Source organism: Mastigoproctus giganteus, chromosome 9, assembly GCF_048544385.1.
Source record: "Mastigoproctus giganteus isolate SK-2022 chromosome 9, ASM4854438v1, whole genome shotgun sequence".
NCBI lineage: Eukaryota > Metazoa > Arthropoda > Arachnida > Uropygi > Thelyphonidae > Mastigoproctus > Mastigoproctus giganteus.
Window position 1 is genome coordinate 80,490,310 of NC_143583.1, and position 22,838 is coordinate 80,513,147.

The window sequence follows — 22,838 nt, forward strand, 5'->3', positions numbered from 1 at the left end:
CCATTCAAGGCTTTGTACACCTCTATCAGATCACCTCGCCAGTGCCTAGTCTCCAGATACTGTAATTTGCAAAACTTAAGCCTTTCTTTGTAAGAGCACCCCTTTGTTCCATTCACTAATCTTGTTGCCCTTCTCTGTACTCGTTCCAACGATTCTACATCCTTCTTGAAATGAGGCCTCAAGACCTGTATACAGTACTAAAGGTGCAGCCTAACCATTGCCTTATACAAGGGAATAATCACCTCCCTATCCCTGTTAGAAAAATTCCTGTATATCATTGACAAGACACCATAAGCTACTCTTGCAGCCTGTCTGCCCTGCTCAGAGAACTTCATATCTGCCTGCACAATTACCCCCAGGTCCTTTTCATTCTCTACCACTGTCAGTGTAGTACCACAGAGTTGATACATTGCTCTGGGGTTGCTGTTCCCCATATGTAGTACTTTACATTTTTCAATGTTAAACTTCATTTGCCACCTCTCAGCCCATCTGCTCAACCTTTCCAGATCCTGTTGCAGCAGCATAGCATCACTAGCGTCCTTAACAACCCTGTCAACCTTTCTATCGTCTGCAAACTTGGACATTAAGCTTGATATACCATCATCAATATTATTTATAAATACAGAAAACAACAATGGACCCAACACTGAACCCTGAGGGACTCCACTAATAACATTAGTCCACGATGAGCAGTGTCCATTAAATACCACTCTCTGTCTTCTGCCACTCAACCATCCCTTTATCCATAGCAAAAATTTGCCACCAATGCTACACTGCTCCAATTTGTGTAGCAGTCTTCCATGTGCAACAGTATCAAAAGCCTTTCTAAGATCCAAATATATAATATCAGAGTTATTCCTTGCATCCAATTCTTTTGTAACTACAACATAGTATCCAATCAAATTGGTCAGGCAAGACCTTCCCTTAACAAAACCATGCTGTGTCTGAGCTATAACTGAATTCTTGTCAAGATGATCCTGCAGTGCTTCCTTAACCAGTGCTTCCATTAATTTTCCTGGAACAAAAGTTAAACTCACAGGTCTATAATTACTTGTGTCAGCCTTTGATCCTCCTTTGTGAATTGGGGTTACATTTGCACATTTCCAGTCTGTGGGTACCTCTCCTGAGTCCAAGGAAGCTCAGGGGAGGTACTGAGGAGCAATATCCCAATTTGTCTTAAATGTAAAATAATGAACCAATGTATACCCCCACAATGACTTATGGAAGTGAAATTTGGGCACCCGCCAAAAGAATGGAAGAGAAGCTGGAAACTACGCAGCAAAAAAATGGAATGAATTATATTAGGAATTAGACTGTTGGATAAGAAGAAAAACACATGGATCGGGCAGCAAACTCAAGTAAAAGACATTCTTATCAAAACAAAAGAACTGAAATTAACTTGGGCAGGACACATAGCTCCAGAGACATGATGACAGATGGACTAAAAAATAAAAGAATAGTATACAAGAGAGCTAAAAGAAAAACCTGGAAAACACAATGGTGATATACAGTGATATACAGATGAAATTCAAGAGTTTGTGGGCAGTAAATGGATGGCCATTGCACAACACAAAAGGAACTGGAAAGTTGCTGGAGAGGCCTTCATCCTGTAGTGGATTGAAAATGGCTGAAGATGATGATAACCCTACAGTGTAATGTAATCTTTTTTCTAGTATAATTTCTAGTGCAGTTACATTAAAGGAGACAGCCAAGGAAGTAAGCAAACCCTTAGCCATAATTATGAGAGCTTCCTTGGACTCAGGGACTCAGGGTCTCCTTGGACTGGAGATGTGTAAATGTGACCCCAATTCACAAAGCGGGATAAAAGGGTGACACAAGTAATTACAGACATGTTAGTTTAACTTCTGTTCAGGGGAAATTAATGGAGGTACTGGTTAAAGAAGCACTACAGAATCATCTAGACAAGACTGCAGTTATAGTTCAGACACAGCATGGGTTTTTTAAGGGGAAGTCTTGTCTGACCAATTTCATTGGATACTACAATGAGGTCACAAAGGAACTGGATGCAAAAAATAATTTTGATATCATATACAGTGCCGGTTATAGTGATCACGTTTTCAGATTGAATTTTGATTCTAATAAATGGCGATTCTAATAAGCGAAAATCAACAGGTATTATCCAGAGGCTATAAAAATAAAGATATAAAGCACAAATTTACACTTATTGCCAAAGGTTTATTACCAATTAAATGATACGTAAAAATCGGAAGAATATTCCGATTTTTACATTCCGAACAAAATAGAAATTAATTTATACTTACGTACATAGCATAATTAATATACATAATAATTAAACATAATACTTTGCAATATGGTTATAATTTAAAATATTCACTTATTTTAGATTGCTTTAAATTATCACTACAAAATCTATTTATAGATTTTTCAATATTGTATAACAGTCTATATTTACGACCACTTGCATCAGTTTCTTCCAACACTCTCCTCAGGATGGCTATAGCTTCACGAGTTTGCCGTTTTGTAACTGGAATTCATTCAGGTTCATCTTTTCCCGCCTCTTCCTTGGCGAAATTATCAGTAACACACTGGGCAATTTCTTTATTTGTTAAAGCTGTAATAACTTTTAGATCACCATCTATGTCCACCCAATCATTAAACTCCTGTTCACCCATGTCTTCAGGCTTTTCAACGTGATCAGTATCATGACTTAGTTGCTAATCATGAATAATTAATCCACATTTTTTGAAACAGTTGCTAATGCAGGTTTTGGAAACTTCATTCCAGGCACTCATTGTCATATGGAGCGCATCTAGAACAGTTATTTTCTTTGTGATATCGGATAATGTTCTCAAACTCTCATCTATAGACTGGATGATTCTTCGCCTCATATCTGATCTATAAAAGGTCTTAAAGGTTTTTATTATTCCCTGGTCGAGAGGTTAAATCAGTGATATGGTATTTGAAGGTAGAAAGACTGCTGGGCAGTTGTCCAAAACCAATGAAATTTTTTTGCTTTACTTATCCAATTTCAAATCCCATTTACAAAGATAACCTTCAAATAAAGAAGCTGTCATCCAAGCATTGGTATTTTTGGCACATTTAACAGGCAGCTGTTTCACTCCTTTAAAACAGCTAGACAATTTACTCTTGCCGATAACTAACGGCTTCATCTTGATTGTTCCCATCATGTTGCATGTTAAAAGAACTGTAATCCTGTCCTTGATCTTTCCTGCAGATACTGGGGAATTTTTAAAAATCATTCAGTGGTCTGGGGTCACCCTGTAGTACAACCCCGTTTCATCTGTATTGAAAATGCCTTCAGGATTATAAGTGCTTAACACAGTTTGCCAAGAGGTTTTCAACCAGGTGTCAGCTGCAGAATAATCAGAATCCTGTTTTTCTCTGTGAAGTTTTTTGTAAACAATATCATGCCTCTCCTTCCATCTTGTCAGCTATCCATCCATCACCTTCATGTAGTTTTTCAGCAAAATCATTAGCTTTTTGAAGAAGAATGCTACGATTGATTGGCACATTAAATGAGCTGGCCTGTTTGAACCTAAATAACAGAGCTTCATCTACTGTTTAGCATTTCCCTTCGCACGTTCTTTTTCTGGTTTTACTAATCACATTAATGTTTAATGTGTGATGTGATTTTAACAATTTTGATAAAGATGACTGAGGCACTCCTAATTTTACTGCCGCTTCCCTATGAGATATATTGCCTAAGTTTAATTTATCGAAAGTTTCTATAATTTGTAACTTATCTTTTATACTCAAATTCACTCTCTTTCTGTTCACTGACTTTTTTTTCTTTTTTTTTGTAATAAAATTTAAAACACATTAAAAAAGATAAGCATCAGTCACTAACAAAGCACACCACACACACAAATTGGAACTAACACAACACACGCAAGTGAGACGAAGTTTAGATATAGAAATGAAGAGCAGATTTCAGCAAAGGGACACACATTTCACCATAATAGCGTGAAAACACAGAATTCCAGCTATCAGTATTATCGCAAATGAATAAGATCGAGTTTGCTACCTGTTTGTTACACTAACAGAAAAGCACAATAAACCAAAAACTGCAAATTGTTTTTGTTTTATGGTTGTGACCTCTATAAATGTGACCGCCGGAAATGTGCTTTAGAAAAATATCACAGAGGTGTTCAAAATTAATTCTTATAACCGAAAATGTGATTCTAGTAAACAATGATAAGAGTAGTGCATTTTATTGATTTGGATTGGTTCTTGGAAATTTGATTCTATTCAGCAACTGATTCTAATCACCAGTGATCATTATAACTGGCACGTACTGTACTTGGATTTCAGGAAAGTTTTTGATACTGTTGCACATGGAAAACTACTGTACAAATTGGAACAGTATGGCATTAAGGACAAATCGCTATGATGGATAAAGGGATGGTTGAGTGGGGATGGCAGAGAGTGGTAATAAATGGACACTGCTCTACATGGACTAATGTTATTAGTGGAGGCCCCCAGGGTTCAGTGCCGGGCCCATTGTTGTTTTCTGTATTATTCAACGATATTGATGAAGGTATATCAAGCTTAATGTCCAAGTTTTCAAGTGATACAAAGGTTGGCAAGATTGTTAATGGCACTAATGACACTACGCTACTGCAACAGGATCGAGAAAAGTTGAGCAGATGGGCTGAAAGGTGGCAACTGACGTTTAACTTTGATGAATGTAAAGTACTGCATATGAGTAGCAGTAATCCCAGAGTAATGTATCAACTATGTAATGCTACACTCAGGGTGGTAGAGAATGAAAAAGACCTGGGGGTAATTGTGCAGTCAGATATGAAGTTTTCTGAGCAGTGCAGGCAGTCTACAAATGTAGCTCATGGTGTCTTGTCAATGATATACAGGAATTTTGCTAGCAGGGATAAGGGGGTGATTACTCCCTTGTATAAGGCAATGGCCAGGCCACATCTTGAATACTGCATACAGGTCTGGAGGCCTCATTTTAGGAAGGATGTAGAGCTGCTTGAATGAGTACAGAGAAGGGCAGTGAGATTGGTGAATGGAACAAAGGGTTGCTCTTACAAAGAAGTTTTGCAAATTGCAGCATCTGGAGACTAGGCACCTGCGAGGTGATCTGATTGAGGTATAGAAGGCCTTGAATGGTTTGAGCAAGCTCAATGCTGATGGGATTCTTCCTCTTGCCCAGATTAGTCACCTGTGGAGGGCATAAATTCAAATTTAGGAAAGACAGTTGTAGAATATATGTGTAGAATTTTTTTGGCAGAACTAGATAAACATTAGGAATTAATGATTAGGCGAAATGGAAAGGTTTTTTTTTTTTTTTTTTTTGGCTGATGTTATATAAGTTTGCTTTTTTGCATCATATGCCTCTACTAATTCTAATGCTAAATGTTTTTTTCAATAACAAATTCTTCAAGTCAAGCTATACTTCAAATACCCAGATCAGCAACTGTTGAGAAGCAGACCCATTTTTATATATTTTTTATTCAGAATGACCTCATGAATCACCTCCTGAAGTTATCATATAAGATTGCAGGATGCCCTGTACTTTTTTATCTTTATTTATACATTTCATTTTATACCTTTATTTATATATTATATTATATGCTGGATTTATATTTGTAGTTTTATATTTTCACATCTTTTGCTCTTATAATTCAAGTTTTTTAAATTGTATTCTGATGATTTTACAAGTCAGTTCCTTTACACTACATAAAGATAATTCTGCATTCATTTATTTATCATTTTACATTATGGAAACCAAGTAAGAGAGAATTATCACTTGTTGCTTTAATTGTAACATGGGGCAAAAATTGTTTTGCTCAGATGTGATATACAATTTGTTATTATTCTTCAAATACTGAGAGACAAGTTGTCTTCTTTTCATATAAATGCATGTTTTTTCAATTTTCAGGTAAAGCTGAAAATATATGGCTGCATGTTGATGCTGCTTATGCTGGTACTTCATTCATTTGCCCTGAATTTCAGAAATGGATGGATGGTATTGAATATGTTCAGTCATTTTCTTTCAATCCTTCCAAATGGATGATGGTACATTTTGACTGTACTGCTATGTGGTAAGCATTAAAAACTTCTTAATTATATTTACTGGCATACACATTCTCTCTCTTACTTTCTTTTTTGTAAACATAGCTTTTAACAGTTCTTGAGAATAGTGTGAAAGACATATATGGAAATTAACTCTTAAATATTAAGTATAAAGAAGACACTGACAAGCTGCATGAATTAGAGTAACATTAGTATTGGTATTAAAATGTCATAATTATGTAAGGAGCAAACTTATTCTGCTGCAAAAAAGAAAAATGGAAAAAAAATGTATTATTCCTGTCATAAAAAAGTGCCTATCCAGTTTTTCCTTGAATTTTGACAGACTTATTCCAACCTTCCACAACATGCTACCTAAAGAAAAACTTCTTAATATTTAGTCTTCTGTTACTCCCTATTTTATAGTTGTGCTCTCTAGTTCTTCTCTCACTGACAGGTGACAATAGAATATTACTCCCTCATTTTTTATTGATAAATACTATTAATGTTGTACTTGATGATTTATTGTAAACTCCACTGACCTGTTGGTCATGTCGGAGTATAAACAAGAACTTATTATAAATTCCCTCAAGGCATTATACACTTCAAATTCCCCCTAAGGTGTCTGGCTGCTGTGCTCTGCAAACATCTTATAATTGTTCTTCATGGAGACAATGCTTAGAATTCTTCATCAGTCTAGTCAGCCTTCTTTGTACATTCTATAGAAGCTACTTTTTTTTTGATTTGGTCTCCACACCTGGATACATTATTCCAAGTTGGTCAAATCATTATCTTATAGAGTGTGATAACGACCTCCTTTTCTCTACTTGCAAAATGTTGATAAATCATAAAACACCATGTGCCCTTCTTACTCTCTGGTTGCACTACATGACAAACTTCATGTCTTTCTTATCATAATTTCCAAATCTCTCTCATTTGGGACATCCTTTACTTTCTCTTTCTGTAAACTAGTTCTGGGCTTCTGTTCCAAAAGTGCAAAAGTGCATTTCGTAGCATTGATAGTGTTCATTTTTAAGCATGTTAGCATATATGTGCAGTGCACCTATATGCTAACATGTCCATCCATCCATTCATGACCATCCATCTGCATGTAGTAATTTGACCCTTAATGAATGGATTTTCATATTTTATATTTGGGTCTTTTAGAAAAATTTGTAAAGCCCATTCCATGGTTCATTAAAATTGGGCCAGTAGAAATTTAACAATTATTATTTCTTTGTCCGTCCATTTCATGTAATAACTTGACTCTTAGTAGATGAATTTTTGTAAAATTTTATACTTTGCTCTGTTAGAGAGATTTGTGGAGTAATCCCAATTTCATTAAAATTGGGCCAGTAGAAATCTAGCAATTATTACTTCTTTTTCTGTCTTTCTGCTTATAATAACTTTACTCTCAGTAGATGGATTTTCATGAAATTTTATAATTTGCTCATTTGGAATGATTTATTGAGCCTTCCCAAATTTCATTAAAATTAATCTTAATAGAAGTTCAGTAATTTTCTTTTTTTCATATATATCACACAGGCTATCCGCATATCATATAATGTAGCTGAAGCACTGGATATTGTTTATTGTCATATGCTGATTATGGGAATAAATGGGAATATGGTAGATGTGTAGAAATTAAATGAAATGCTTTCAGTTCATACATAAGTAGTTACTTTTTTTTTTATAATTCACAAATTATTACTGTTTGTTAACAGCCTGAAATATAATACACTGTGTACATTAATTAACTTGTTAAGCCACATTTTCACTCAGTTCAAATCCTTTTGTAGACAGCATAAGCCTGGTTCTGATTGTTAACCACTCTCCCAACCTTGAAGTCATCAGCAGACTTTGATAGTTCTGCCTCTTTTCCCGTATCAACATCATTTAAGAAGATAATAGCAAGGGAGAGGACTAAGCACTGATCACTGGGGGGGGCACTTGCTACGTTAATCCACTCTGATGAATACCCATTTATGACTTTGGTTTCTTCCTTATGGATCGGGGGGGGGGGGGCATTGGCACTTCTCCAGTCCAAGGGAATAATCCTTCAATCCAACGATGATCTCAGTAACATTACTAATAGTTGGGTACACTTACCTAGCTGCCTTTTCAGTATAATTGGATGTACACTGTGTGCCTAAGAGGCTTTATTCTCTCCCTCCCTCAGTCTTATTAGCATTTCAGCTAGGTACTTCTCTGATATCAATATGTCATTTATTTTACAATTTTACAACAGTTCAACTCAGCTGTCATGATGGCCAATTATACCACCACTTTGATCTTTAGGGAAGGGGCCTATCAGATTTACTTTCTGCTTTTTTGCATTCATCTGTGAGTAGAACACCTTTTCCCCTGTTTTCTTAATCCTCTTTATGAGTGATTTTTCTTACTCAGCTTTTGCAAATCTTATCCCATCACTGGTTTTATTATAGATCATACTTATAGTTATCACATGAAGCAGTTTTATGCAACAGTCTGTAACTGCTTCATGCTATTTTCTTTTGCCTAATTCAGTCTTTCCGCTCTGTTGTCATCCATTTTGACATATTTCTTTTGTGGTACCTCTTATCTGGAACAAAGGTGTTGTTTGCCTCAAAATAAGACCATTAAACACTTCCCTATTACATTAATATCAAATAGCACATAGTAATAACTCTAGCTAATAGAATTTGAGAAATGCCTGAGTCCACTGTAGTCCTCCCTTTTTGTAATTAAAGTCCTGACCATTTACCATCAAAATTGCCATGGATACTACCCATTTCATGAAATTATGATCACTGCCTATAGGTTCCTGAAATGTCATATTTTGGATACTGCTTGAATCATCGGTGAGAACTAAGTCAAGGCTATTTGACCTTCTGCTTTCTCTAACATGTTGAAATAAATAGCATCCATTTAGTTGATTCAAGAAACTACATCCATTATGTGAACTGCATGTTCAGGATTTTCATTCTATAAGAGGAAAATTAAAGGCACTCGTGATGGTGCACTTGCTCTTGCTTGTCTGCTCTAGCTCCCCAAAGAGATTTTTTCATATCCTCTAGTATCATTTGGACTGTAACAATTTTCTTTTCTTTACCTCTAGGCACCTCACATGTAGACTCAGCATCTGCCTGGACTTGATCAGACCCTGAGAACCATCTTGTTGCTTTCAAGCCCCATTGCTCCTCTCTATCTCTTCTAAACACACTGTACGCCCCATAGCTGAAACAGTGCCATCCTGAGATAGGGAATGAAATTTGTCATTTCTACAACATCGGGATTAGTTGATCTGACCAGGAGCTCAAGTTCCTTCATTTTATTTACAATACCCCTGGTATTACTAGACAGACAGATTAAGTTTTGAATTTTTTTACTTTTTACTACCCTGATACATCTTTTATAGTTATATACTCAAGTCTTTCTTTGTGGCATGTAACTGGAGACCGTTGGATCTTTCCAGGGGCTCACATCTGGTGAGTATGGGCTTGGCACACCCAGGGTCCTAAGCTGGATATCATCATTCTTCTCTTTCTTGGTGATTCCCTTCTATTTCTCTCTCTGTCTCTGTCTGGGGTAACTGAAATTTTTTTTTGGCTAGTGCAGAAAAAACCTCAGGCTTCCTTGCACCATAAGGCTAATAATAATAATAATATTGAATTTCAGAGTATCCTGCTAGTACCATTAAGGAGGGTGCACTTTGGTCAGTACTCTTAATCTGAGTCTTACCAGAGATTTAGATTAAAAGTCTCTAACTGGCAGCTTCTCTTAACCCTTAAGCATCAACCCTCTAGGGCATCAACAAAGACTTTTGCATCTTTCCTGTTCAAGTGAATTCCATTCTTACAAAGTAAATCTTTCTGTTAACTAGGGCAACCAAATTGAGAAATACCCCTTTCCATAAGCTGTGCAGAGACCCTCAAATCTTGAGGTAATTGACAAGGCTTTCATCACATATTCTCTCTTATAATGGCTGGGCAGAACTGCATACACAATAACATTTTTACCAATTTGGCAGCATTTTTCCAGAATGACCTGAGATTGCGAGTTTATTGTGGTTTAATCATATGTTATGTAAATTATGTTAAATGTAATGTAATTAAATAATATAAGTTTGTGATGAGCTCAGCTAATTGACAACATTTTGATTCCTCTTTGAGATTTGTTTACCATTAGAATGTGACCAACCATTTTGAGAACTACTATATTACGGTGGTAGCATTATGTGTCCCAATAGAAGCCATAGAATCAGTTCTGTTGTTTGTTTGTTATTTGGTTTTTAGGAGCATTAGCAACTAAGGCCATATTGCTCCGGGATATGCGGTGGTCATTCCCTGATCTTTCCGCCTCCTCCGTATTTGGTGGTCATGGGCTCGAACCCCGGTCTGATCAAGAAGCGTGTGCTACACACTGCTGCTCCTGCTCACCTGGCTACGGAGGTGCTGGATCAGTTCTACCTCTGCTTATGGCCTTTATTAAACTATTAGTCTACTTATCTCCACCCCAAACTAGCAGCTTTCTGAACCATCTAACCTAACTTTGCCTCGATAGTATCAGCATATATATTCTTGCATTCTTTCTATTCAAGCGTATCGTATCTTTATGAAATTAGTTTCTATTGTTAATAAGAATGGGCCATTCTGGGAAAAATTCTACCCCATGAGCTTCACATAATATCTCCATGGCCAAATTCATTAAGCTCTGAGCTCCGGCACCTCCATAACCAGGTGGGCAGGAGCAGCAGTGCGTAGCAGAAAGGTCAGGGAATGACAACCGCATATCCCCGGAGCAATATGGCCTTAGTTGCTAATGCTCCTAAAAAAAAAAATAAATAAATAAAATAACAAAAAATCTGAGCTCCACTTATTAACTCTTTTAACATACCTTGGCAGAATTCCCAACACTTTCAAATTCAGCCCTAACTCACAGCTTTTTCTCAGCATCATCTCATACGTTGAGACTCCAATTGCATATGTGGACATAAACAATTAGCAAGTCAAGCTGATCAGTATGGTGGAGTTTTCAATAATTTGCTTTTCCCACTCTAATACAGAAATCTGAAGGTGCTTTAAAAATGCATATAAACATTAATGAGCAAATAAAACAGTAAGTGAAAAACAGTAAATGACCACCTAAGAATGTGCAATGCCCTAAAAATATGTAAGCTACATTATATAAAACTGACAGACTTTGAAAGGGATTGGATTATCAGATTGTCAGAAATTGGATGGTCAATACAGAAAACTGCTGGTCATTCATGTGGGTTATAATTCCTGAATGGTTGAACATTAGCATTAGTAGAGGCATATGATGCAAGAAAGCAAGCTTATACAGCATCAGCCAAAAAAAAAAAAAAAACCCTTTCCATTTCACCCATCAATTTTCTCCAAATGTTTGTATAGTTCTGCCTTGAATTTATTTAAGCTGTCAACTTCTATGACAAATGGAAGTTTGTTCCAGCAATCAACCACACATAGATGTGCGGAAATTTGCCTTTATCCAGGCAAATTTCCACACATCTATTCTACAACTGTCTTCCCTAAATTTGAATTTATGTCTCCTCAGGCGATTAATCTGGGCAAGAGGAAGAATCCCATCAACATTGAGCTTGCTCAAATCATTCAAGGCCTTATATACCTCGCAGGTGCCTAGCCACCAGACACTGCAATTTGCATTTCTTAAGCCTTTCTTCGCAAGAGCAACCCTTTGTTCCATTTGCTAATCTTGTTGCCCTTCTCTGTACTCATTCCAACAGCTCTACATCCTTCCTAAAATGAGGCCTCCAGACCTGTATACAGTACTCAAGGTTTTGCCTGACTTATACAAGAGGATAATCACCTACGTATTCCTGCTAGAAAAATTCCTATATATCATTGACAAGACACCATGAGCTACTCTTGCAAACTGTCTAAACTGCTCAGAAAACTTCATATCTGACTGCGCAATTACCTCCAGGTCCTTTTCATTCTTTACCACCCTGAGTGTAGTACCACACAGTTGATATGTTATTTTATTCTGGAGATACTGCTACCCATATTAACCCCAGGGGCTGACATCTGGTGAGTTTGGGCTTGGCACATCCAGGATCCTGAGCTGGATATCATCATTCTTCTATTTCTTGGTGATTTCCTTCTACTCTGACTCTTGTTTTCTCTCTCTCTCTCTCTCTCTCCTCTCTCAGGGTAACTGAAAATTTTTTTTTTTTTGGCTGGTGAAGCAAAAGCATCAGGCTTCCTTGCACCATATGGCTAATAATAATAATAATAATAATAATAATAATAATATGCAGTACTTTACATTTTTCAATGTTAAACTCCAGTTGCCATCTCAGTCTATCTGCTCAACGTTTCTAGATCCTGTTGCAGTAGCGAGTGTCATTAGTGTCGTTAACAAGCTTGCCTGATATAACTTCATCAGTATCATTAATAAATACAGAGAACAACACTGAACCCTGGGGGATTCCACTAATAACATTAGTCACGAAGAGCAGTGTCTATTGATATACCACTCACTGTCTTCTCCCACTCAACCATCCCTTTATCCATAGCAGAAATTTGTACAGTAGTCTTCCATGTGCAACAGTATCAAAACCTTTCCTAAGATCCAAGTACAGTAAGACCCCCGTATCTGAGGATATGTTCCAAGATCTACCGTGGATGGCTGAAACCGCCGATATAAGCAAACACCTGCTGGCCCCATATATAACATGATTTCCTTGTATATACATATGTATAATAAAGTTTAATTGATAAATTAAACAGACACTAAGACATTACCAACATTAAATACGGAAATAATAAAGTACAGTAGACTCTTGATTTACCTTGAATGGGTTGAGCACGCTGAATTCTGATGGGATCCTTCCACTTGTTCAGATTACGAACCTAAGGGGGCATAAATTCAAATTAAGAAAGGACAGATGGAGAATAGATGTGCGGAAATTTGCCTTTAGCTAGAGGGTGGGTAATTGCTGGAACAAACTTCCATCTGTCGTTGTGGAAGTTGATAGGTTGAATGAATTTAAGGAGGAATTTGGAGGGAATGGTGTGATTTTTTTTTTTTTTTTTTTTTTTTTTTGGCTGATGCTGCATAAGCTCATACACTTGCTTTCTTGCATCAAATGCCACTGCTACTACTACTACTACTACTACTACAGGGAGTGAATTAACCGGGGCACTTCAAGACACCAAATTTAAAATAAATAAATAAATAAAAAAAAATTCAACCCGAAATCACAAATTCAAGTAATAAATAAGTAGAATAGGTATAAACAGATATTTTGCAAATCGTAAATAAGCAACAATAACTGGCGTTGATGCAAGAAAGCAAGCTTATGCAGCATCAACCAAAAAAAAAAAAAAAAAACTTCCACTTCACCCCTCTGTTCGTTCGAAATATCTGTTCAGCTGAGCCTTAAATTTATTTAGGCTATCAACTTCCACAACAAGGGATGGAAGTCTGTTCCACCAACCAACTACCTGCTGGCTAAAGGCAAATTTCTGCACATCTATCCTACATCAGTTTTACCTTAATTTGAATTTATGCCCTCTCAGGTGATTATTCTGAGCAAGAGGCAGAATCCCATCAGCATTGAGCATGCTCAAACCATTCAAGGTTTTATACACCTCTATCAGATCACCTCACCGGTGCCTAGTCTCCAGACTCTGTAATTTGCAAAACTTAAGCCTTTCTTCGTAAGAGCAATCCTTTGTTCCATTCACTAATCTTGTTGCCCATTTCTGTACTCGTTCCAGCAGCTCTACATCCTTCTTGAAATGAGGCCTCCAGACATGTATACAGTACTGAAGGTGTGACCTGACCATTGCCTTATACAAGGGAATAATCACCTCCTTATCCCTGCTAGAAAAATTCCTGTATATCATTGATAAAACACCATGAGCTACTCTTGCAGCCCATCTGTGCTGCCTGCACAATTACCCCCAGGTTCTTTTCATTCTCTACCACTGTCAGTGTAGTACCACAAAGTTGATACGTTGCTCTGGGTTTGCTGTTTCCGTACTTTACATTTGTAAATGTTAAACTTCATTTGCCACATCTCAGCCCATCTGCTCAACCTTTCCAGATCCTGTTGCAGCAGCTTAGCGTCAGTAGTGTCCTTAACAACCCTGCCAACCTTTGTATCATCTGCAAACTTGGACATTACGCTTGATATACCATCATCAATATTATTTATAAATACAGAAAACAATAATGGACTCAACACTAAACACTGAGGGACTCCACTAATAACTTTAGTCCACGATGAGCAGTGTCCATTGATTACCACTCTTTGTCCTCTCCCTTTCAACCACCCCTTTATCCATAGCAGAATTTGCCTCCAATGCCACACTGCTCCAATTTGTGCAGCAGTCTTCCATGTGCAACAGTATCAAAAACCTTTCTAAGATCCAAGTATATAATATCAAAGTTATTTCCTGCATTCAGTTCTTTTGTGACTGCATCATAGTATCCAATCAAATTGGTCAGGCAAGGCTTCCCCTTAACAAAACCATGCTGTGTCCGAGCTTTGGAACAGGACCAGGGTATGTCTGCCAGGGGCAAAGGTTGATGACGTTGTAGAGCGAATATCATCTTTTAAGGGCACAAAAGGTGATATAGTTGTACACCTTGGCACTAATGATATTAAGAGTAGGAGACCGGCAGAATTACTTAACAAGTACAGTTCACTGTTGAACAAAAGCCGAGAATTAGGGTTGAAATTGAAAGTGTCTGCAATTCTGCACAGACACGATAGGAGGGAGTATATGATAAGAGCCTTGTCGATCAATTCGGCCCTGGAAAGATTGTGCAAGGCTCAAGGGGTAGAGTTTTTTTCAGCCTGGACTGTACTTGTTAACAGGAGAGATTGCTTCTACAGGGATGGGATACACTTAAATAGAAAGAGTGCAAGAATATTTGCTGATGCTATCGAGGCAGTGTTAGGTGGGTTGGAAAACTGCTAGCTTGGGGGGAGACAAAGACCAATAGATTGACAGTAGCCACTGGCAGAGGTGAAAGAGATTCTTGCACTGCTTCTATTAGAATGAGCAGAAGCCTGAAAAACAAGATGCATGATATTTCAGAGACTGCTGGGCGCCATTGTGGTACAAATCAACACATGGGTTGTGTTAGAGTAGCTAATAGAAACAGGTGCAGGTATACTTGCGTGTACACCGATGCTAGGAGTTTAATAAATAAATTTGATGAATTTGAGGTATTGCTCAAAACATCAAAGGCAGATATTGTTGGGATATCAGAGACGTGGTATCACACAGATATAAGGGATGCAGAACTGGAATTTGGGGAGTACAACATCTACAGAAAGGATAGAGAGGATAGAAAGGGGGGAGGGGTTATGCTATTAGTTAAGAAACACATAAAAACCATGGAAGTGAAGCCAGTCGACATCGCTGGACAGGGCAGTGTTGAGGCAGTTTATTGTGACATAAGCATTGGGAGATCAAAATTGAGAGTAGGAGTGTGCTATAGGCCTGATGACCCTGATGAGTATAATAAGAAACTGTACAGGGAAATAGAGTGGGCCAGTGAATCAGAGAGTCTTATAATGGGAGATTTTAATTTCCCAGATATTGACTGGAATTTGGGGGCTGGTCACTCACACACTAGCAGGGCTTTTGTGGATTTATTGGATGATTGTTTTCTACATCAGCATGTTCGGGAGGCAACTAGACGGAGTAATACTCTTGATTTGATTATCAGCAGTGATTCTTCATGCATTAAGAATCTGCAGATAAATGAACCACTAGGTGGCAGTGATCACAGTGTGCTGAAGTGGGATTTACTCAAAGAGGTAACTACCATTAGGGGTAAAGGGAAGGGTTATTGCTTCCGTAAAGGCGACTATGATGGACTGAGACAGTATTTAAATTCTATACAGTGGGACTAACTGATGATGTTACCAACAGCAAATTCAAAATGGGAAGCATTCAAAGAACTTATCTTGGAAGCTACTAGGCTTTACATACCAACTAAGAAATATTGTTCAAGGTTTACGCCAAAATGGATATCAGATGAACTAATGAGGCATATGGCAGAGAAGAAAAATGCATGGGATACATACAAATTAACACATGACACAGAAGCCTATGATAGATACAAGTTGATATGCAACCAAGTTACAAAGGAGGTTAGGCAGGCGAAGGCAGATTACGAGAAATCCTTGGCAAGGGATGCAAAGAAAAACAGCAAAGAGTTCTTTACTTATGTAAACTCTAGAAGGAAGGGGATGAATCAGATTGGTCCACTTGATATTGATGGGTCAACTGTTGATGATCCCGGTCAGGTAGCTAACAAACTAAATGAGTATTTTGCATCGACATTCACACATGAGGAGTTATTCAGCGAGGGGAATGCCAGAGGTGTATTCAACTCTAGCAGTAAGCTACAGAATCTTGAAATAACTGGGAGTAAAGTGGAGGAGAAATTGTTGAAGATAAACACAAGAAAGGCATCTGGGGTGGATGGGATCTATCCAGTTATATTAAAGGAGGCAGCAAAGGAAGTAAGCAAACCCTTAGCCATAATTAGGAGAGCTTCCTTGGACTCAGGGGAGGTACCCATAGACTGGAGATGTGCAAATGTGACCCCAATTCTCAAAGGAGGATCAAAGGCTGACACAAGTAATTATAGACCTGTGAGTTTAACTTCTGTTCCAGGAAAATTAATGGAGGCACTGGTTAAAGAAGCACTACAGGATCACCTAGACAAGACATTTAGACAAGACTAAAGTCTTGTCTAAATGTCTGGTTAAAGAAGCACTACAGGATCACCTAGACAAGACATTTAGACAAGACTGAAGTCTTGTCTAAATGATCCTGCAGTGCTTCTTTAACTAGTGCCTCCATTAATTTTCCTGGAACAGAAGTTAAGCTCACAGGTCTATAATTATTTGTGTCAGCCTTTGATCCTCCTTTGTGAATTGGGTTCACATTTGCACATTTCCAGTCTATGGGTACCTCCCCTGAATCCAAGGAAGCTCTCGTAATTATGGCTAAAGGTTTGCTTACTTTCTTTTCTGCCTCCTTTAATATAACTGGATAGATACCATCCACGCCAGATGCTTTTCTTGTGTTTATCTTCAATAATTTCTCCTCCACTTTACTCTCAGTTATTACAAGATTATCTAGCTTACTGCCAGAGTTGAATACACCTCTGGCATTCCCCTCGCTCAATAACTCCTCATGTGTGAATGTAGATGCAAAATACTCGTTTAGTTTGTAAGCTACCTGACCGGAATCATCAACAGTTGAACCATCGATATCAAGTGGACCAATTTGATTCATCCCCTTTCTTCTAGAGTTTACTTAAGTAAAGAACTCTTTGCTGTTTTTCTTTGCATCCCTTGCCAAAGATATCTCGTAATCTGCCTTTGCCTGCCTAACCTCCTTTGTAACTTGATTACAGATCAACTTATATCTATCATAGGTTTCTGTGTCACGTGTTAATCTATATGTATCCCATGAATTTTTCTTCTCTGCTATACGTCTCATTAGTTCATGTGACATCCATTTAGGGCTAAACCTTGAACAATATTTCTTAGTTGGTATGTAAAGCCTACTAGCTTTCAAAATAATTTCTTTGAATGCTCCCCATTTTGAATTTGCTGTTGGTAACATCATCAGTTGGTCCCACTGTATAGAATATAAATATTGTCTCAGACCATTGTAGTCACCTTTACGAAAGCAATAACCCTTCCCTTTACCCCTGATGGTAGTTACCTCTTTGAGTAAATCCCACTTCAGCACACTGTGATCACTGCCACCTAGTGGTTCCTCTATCTGCAGATTCTTAATGCATGAAGAATCACTACTGATAATCAGATCAAGAGGATTACTCCCTCTAGTTGCCTCCTGAACATGTTGATGTAGAAAACAATCATCCAATAAATCCGCAAAAGCTTTGCTAGTGTGTATGACCAACCCACAAATTCTAGTCAATATCTGGGAAATTAAAATCCCACATTAAAAGACTCTTTGATTTACTGGCCCACTCTATTTCCCTGTACAATTTCTTATTATACTCATCAGGGTCATTAGGCCTATAGCGCACTCCTACTCTCAATTTTGATCTCCCAATGCTTATGTCACACCAAACTGACTCAACACTGCACTGTCCAGCGATGTCGACTGGCTTCACTTCCTTGGATTTTGTGTGTTTCTTAACGAATAGCATAACCCCTCCTCCCTTCCTATCCTGTCTATCCTTTCTGTAGACATTGTACTCCCCAAATTCCAGTCCTGCATTCCTTATATCTGTGTGACACCACGTCTCTGATATCCCAACAATATCCACCTTTGATGCTTTGAGCAATACCTCAAATTCATCAAATTTATTTACCAAACTCCTAGCATTGGTGTACATGCAAGAATACATACACCTGTTCTTTTTCTTAGCTACCCTAACACAACCCGTGTGTTTACTTGTACCGCAATGACTCCCAATAATCTCTGAAATATCCTGCATCTTGTTTTCCAGGCTTCTGCTCATTCCAATAGAAGCATTACAAGAATCACTTTCACCTCTGCCAGTGGCTACTGTTAATCTAATAGTCCTTGTATCCCCCCAATCTAGCAGTTTTCCGACCCACCTAACACTGCCTCGATAGCATCAGCAAATATTCTTGCACCCTTTCTATTTAAGTGTATCCCATCCCCCTAGAAGCAATCCCTTCTGTTAACAAGTACAGACCTGGCTGAAAAAAATTCTACCCCTTGAGCCTTGCATAGTCTTTCCAGGGCCGAATTGATCGACAAGACTCTCATCATATACTCCCTCTTATCGTGTCTGGGCAGAATAGCAGACACTTTCAAATTCAACCTTAATTCACAGCTTTTTTCAACAGTGACCTGTACTTGTTAAGTAATTCTGTCGGTCTTCTACTATTAATATCATTAGTACCAACGTGTACAACTATATCACCTTTTGTGCCTTTAAAAGAAGATGTCCACTCTACAATGTCATCAACCTTTGCCCCTGGCAAACATACCCTGGCCGAACGTATGAAATTCCTGATCAAACTATACATGACATTGTAAAAAATAAAGGGAAGCTATTAGATTTAAAATCGACATCGTAAAAATAAAGTGAAGCATCATATTGGACACAAGTATTAAGTGTTAAGTTTTTCGGATTTTTTTCTCTGATTAACCATGGGTAACTGAATCAGCGGAATCCAGTGCCTCCATTAATTTCCTCGGAAAAGAAGTTAAACTAACAAGTGTGTAATTATTTGTGTCACCCTTTGATCCTCCTTTGTGAATTGGGGTCACATTTGCTCATAATCGACTACATGGGTACTTCCCTTGAGTCCAAGGAAGCTCTCATAATTATGGCTGAGGGGTTTGTTTACTTCCTTTGCTGCCTCTGTTAATATAACTGGATAGATCCCATCCAACCCAGGTTCCTTTTTTATGTTTATTTTCAGCAATTCCTCCTCCACTTTGCTCTCAGTTATTTAAAAAATCATTTAACTCACTACCATAGTTTAATACACCTCTCTTATTCCCTCCCTGAATAATTCCTCGTGTAAATGCAGGTGCAAAATACTCATTCAGTTTGTTAGCTACCTAAGCAGGATCATCAACAGTTGGACCATCAATATCAAGTGGACCAATCTGATTCATCCCCTTCCTTCTAGAGTTTACATAAGTAAAGAAATCTTTGCTAATTTTCTTTGCATCTTTGCCAAAGATTTCTCGTAATCTGCCTTTGCCTGTCTAACCTCCTTTGTGACTTGATTACAGACCAGCTTATATCTTCCATAGACTTCTTTGTTACCTGTTAATTTATATGTATTCCATTAATTTTTCGTCTCTGCCACATGTCTCATTAGTTCATCTGACATCCATTTAGGCCTAAAACTTGATCAATATTTCTTAGTTGGCATGAAAAGCCTAGTAGCTTCCCAGATGAATTCTTTGAATGCTTCCCATTTAGAAATTTCTGTTGATAACTTCATCAGTTGGTCCCACTGTATAGACTTTAAAAACTGTCTGAGACCTCCATATACACTTTTACGAAAGCAAAAACCCTTCCCTTTACCCCTAATGGTAGTTACCTCTTTGAGTAAATCCCACATCAGCATACTGTGATCACTGCTACCTGGTGATTCCTTTATCAGCAGGTTCTTAATGCATGAAGAATCACTACTGATAATCAGATCAAGGGTATTACTTTCTCTGGTTGCCTCCCGAACATGCTGCTGTAAAAAACAATCATCCAGTAAATCCACAAAAGCCTTGCTAGTGGGTGAATGACCAATCCGCAAGTTCCAGTCAGTATCTGGGAAATTAAAATCCCCTATTGCAAGACAATCTGATTTACTGGCCCCCTCCATTTTTCTGTACAGCTGTTCATTATACTCTTCAGTCATCAGGCCTATGGCACACTCCTACTAGCAATTTTGCTTTCTCAGTGCTTATGTCACACCGAACTGATTCAACACTGCACTGTCCACCAACATCAACTGGATGCACTTCCTTAGATTTTATGCATTTTTTAACTAATAGCATAATCCCTCCTCTCCTCCTATCCTGTATATCCTTTCTGTACCATTGTACTCCCCAAATTCCAATTCTGCATTCCTTATATCTGTGTGACACCACATTTCTGATATCCCAATAAAATATCTGCCTTTGATGTTTTAAGCAACACCTCAAATTCATCAAATTTATTTACTACACTCCTAGCATTGGTGTACACACAAGTACACATGCACCTATTCTTATTCTTTGCTACCCCAACATGTTCATGTATCCCCCCCCATGCTAGCAGTTTTCCAACCCACCTAACACTGCCTTGATAGTATCAGCAAATATTTTTGTGCCCTTTCTATTTAAGCATATCCCATGCCTGTAGAAGCAGTCTTTCCTGTTAACAAGTACAGACCAGGCTGAGAAAAATTCTACCCAGGAGCCTTGTACAATTTCTCCACGGCCGAATTGATTGACCAGGCTCTCATCATATACTCCCTCCTATCGTATCTGGGCAGAATTGCAGACACCTTCAAATTCAATCCTAACTTGCAGCTTTTTTTCAACATTGACCTTTACTTGTTAAGTAATTCCACTGTTCTCCTACTCGTAATATCATTGGTGCCAACTTGTACAACAATATCACCTTTTGTGCCCTACAATGTCATCAAGTTTTGCCTCTGGCAGACATACCTTGGTTCTGTTCTATCTATCCTTTTTGCACAATATATTCCCAATTTCCCTGACAATAAAGTCACTGACAACTACTTCCTGTGGGACCAGTGCATTCTGTTTTGGGGATTGTCACAGTGTTGCCTGATGTTCTAGTGCAAGCTCTGGCATTGATATGAGGAGCTGAGAGCTTGAAGAGCCCCTCAATTTAAATCCTTCAAGGGCATCTACCCTGTTCTTCAGGCTCTCATAATGGCCCATAACAATGCTGAGTTTGCATCTCATTTCCTCACACTTCTTAGATCGAGCACACACAAAGACATTCCTCTTGGCAATATCATGTCTCATTCCTGATTGCTCCACAAACATCAAACAAGCAGTACATTTCAAAAGGCCGTGATTCAGAGGACAACCACCCCCTCAGTTCTTCACTGAGCCACAGCACTCCCACTACCTTGAGCCTTTTACTTTGCTGTTCTGGTCATAATTTTGATTCAGTTTTAATATAATGCAAATATAAATTTAATACAATTAAAAATATTCACTAAACTTCTATCCCAATGCAGTAATAACACTATATATATATCTCAGTATCAAGTTTTATCTCCTTCCGAATTACATTATATTAATTTCGGGTCTCCTGTGAATTTTAAGTTATAACATTACGTTCATAAAATCTAAGTGGTTATATTTATTAATTTAAAATGTTACATTTGTAAAATCGAAGTATTTATTATAGATAATTCATTTAACTATCTATTGCCACCCACATAGTTCGAACTCTCACGCCAAATATCTATGCCAAATCACCGATTCTTAAAGCTCTACTAATATTATTATTGTCTTGTGACAAGTTAAATTATTAAAAGACGTAAGCAGTGCTATAATTTATAGTTTATAATCCTCTGCTGACCCTTATACAATTTACATAGAAACTTCCAGTATCTGCTATACTAATATGAAAAACAATGGTAGCAGATTCGAATGCTACTGTCAATACAAAGTCAGCAGAATCGACTGTGGTTTTCTATGCAATTACAAGGCTGAGTAACGAATAAATGCACCAAATTAATCAGAAAATCACAAAAAATACTATACTAATAAATTTAAATCAAAAGTTATACAAAATCAATAATTTCAAATCACATTGTTAGCAGCAATGGATATAGAAAGGTAGTTGGACACTAGAAGAATCTCAGAACTGGCAATAGATGGATTCCTGTGGCTAGCAGCAGGAAACATATAATTGGCTATCACAATCCACCAGATTTCAAGCATCATCACACTGTCCCTATCTTTTCCTGTGTCAGAGGGCATAATTAGTAGACAGCTAAGAGGAGGACTGCATTCTTGCCATCCATTCTTTCAAATGCCTCTGATGTCATCCCATCATTTTCGGCATCTGCAGAAAAAGTGGTGCAGAGAGAGCTGTTTGGGACAACAATGATATGTCATCTTTAGTGACAAATCATCACATTTCTCTTTGGGATCCAGTAATGGCCATGTGCATGTCCAAGACACACCAGGGACTGGTAATACATCCTGCATTAGAGAGTGGCATACCAGGCCAACACTTGGAATCATGGTATGGAAAGTCATCACTTAAAAAATCATTTGTCACTGGTCATTATTGATGGCAAGACATTATTT

At 37.8% G+C, this 22,838-nt stretch overlaps 1 protein-coding gene across 1 annotated transcript in view; it reads left to right on the forward strand.

Moving 5' to 3' along the window:
• Positions 1–22,838, forward strand: part of Hdc (histidine decarboxylase) — a 305,245-nt gene that overhangs the window by 154,300 nt on the left and 128,107 nt on the right. Inside the window, exon 9 of the mRNA XM_090380708.1 lies at positions 5,903–6,065. Coding sequence (XP_090236834.1) covers positions 5,903–6,065 — 163 coding nt within the window. The remainder of the gene's footprint in view (positions 1–5,902; positions 6,066–22,838) is intronic.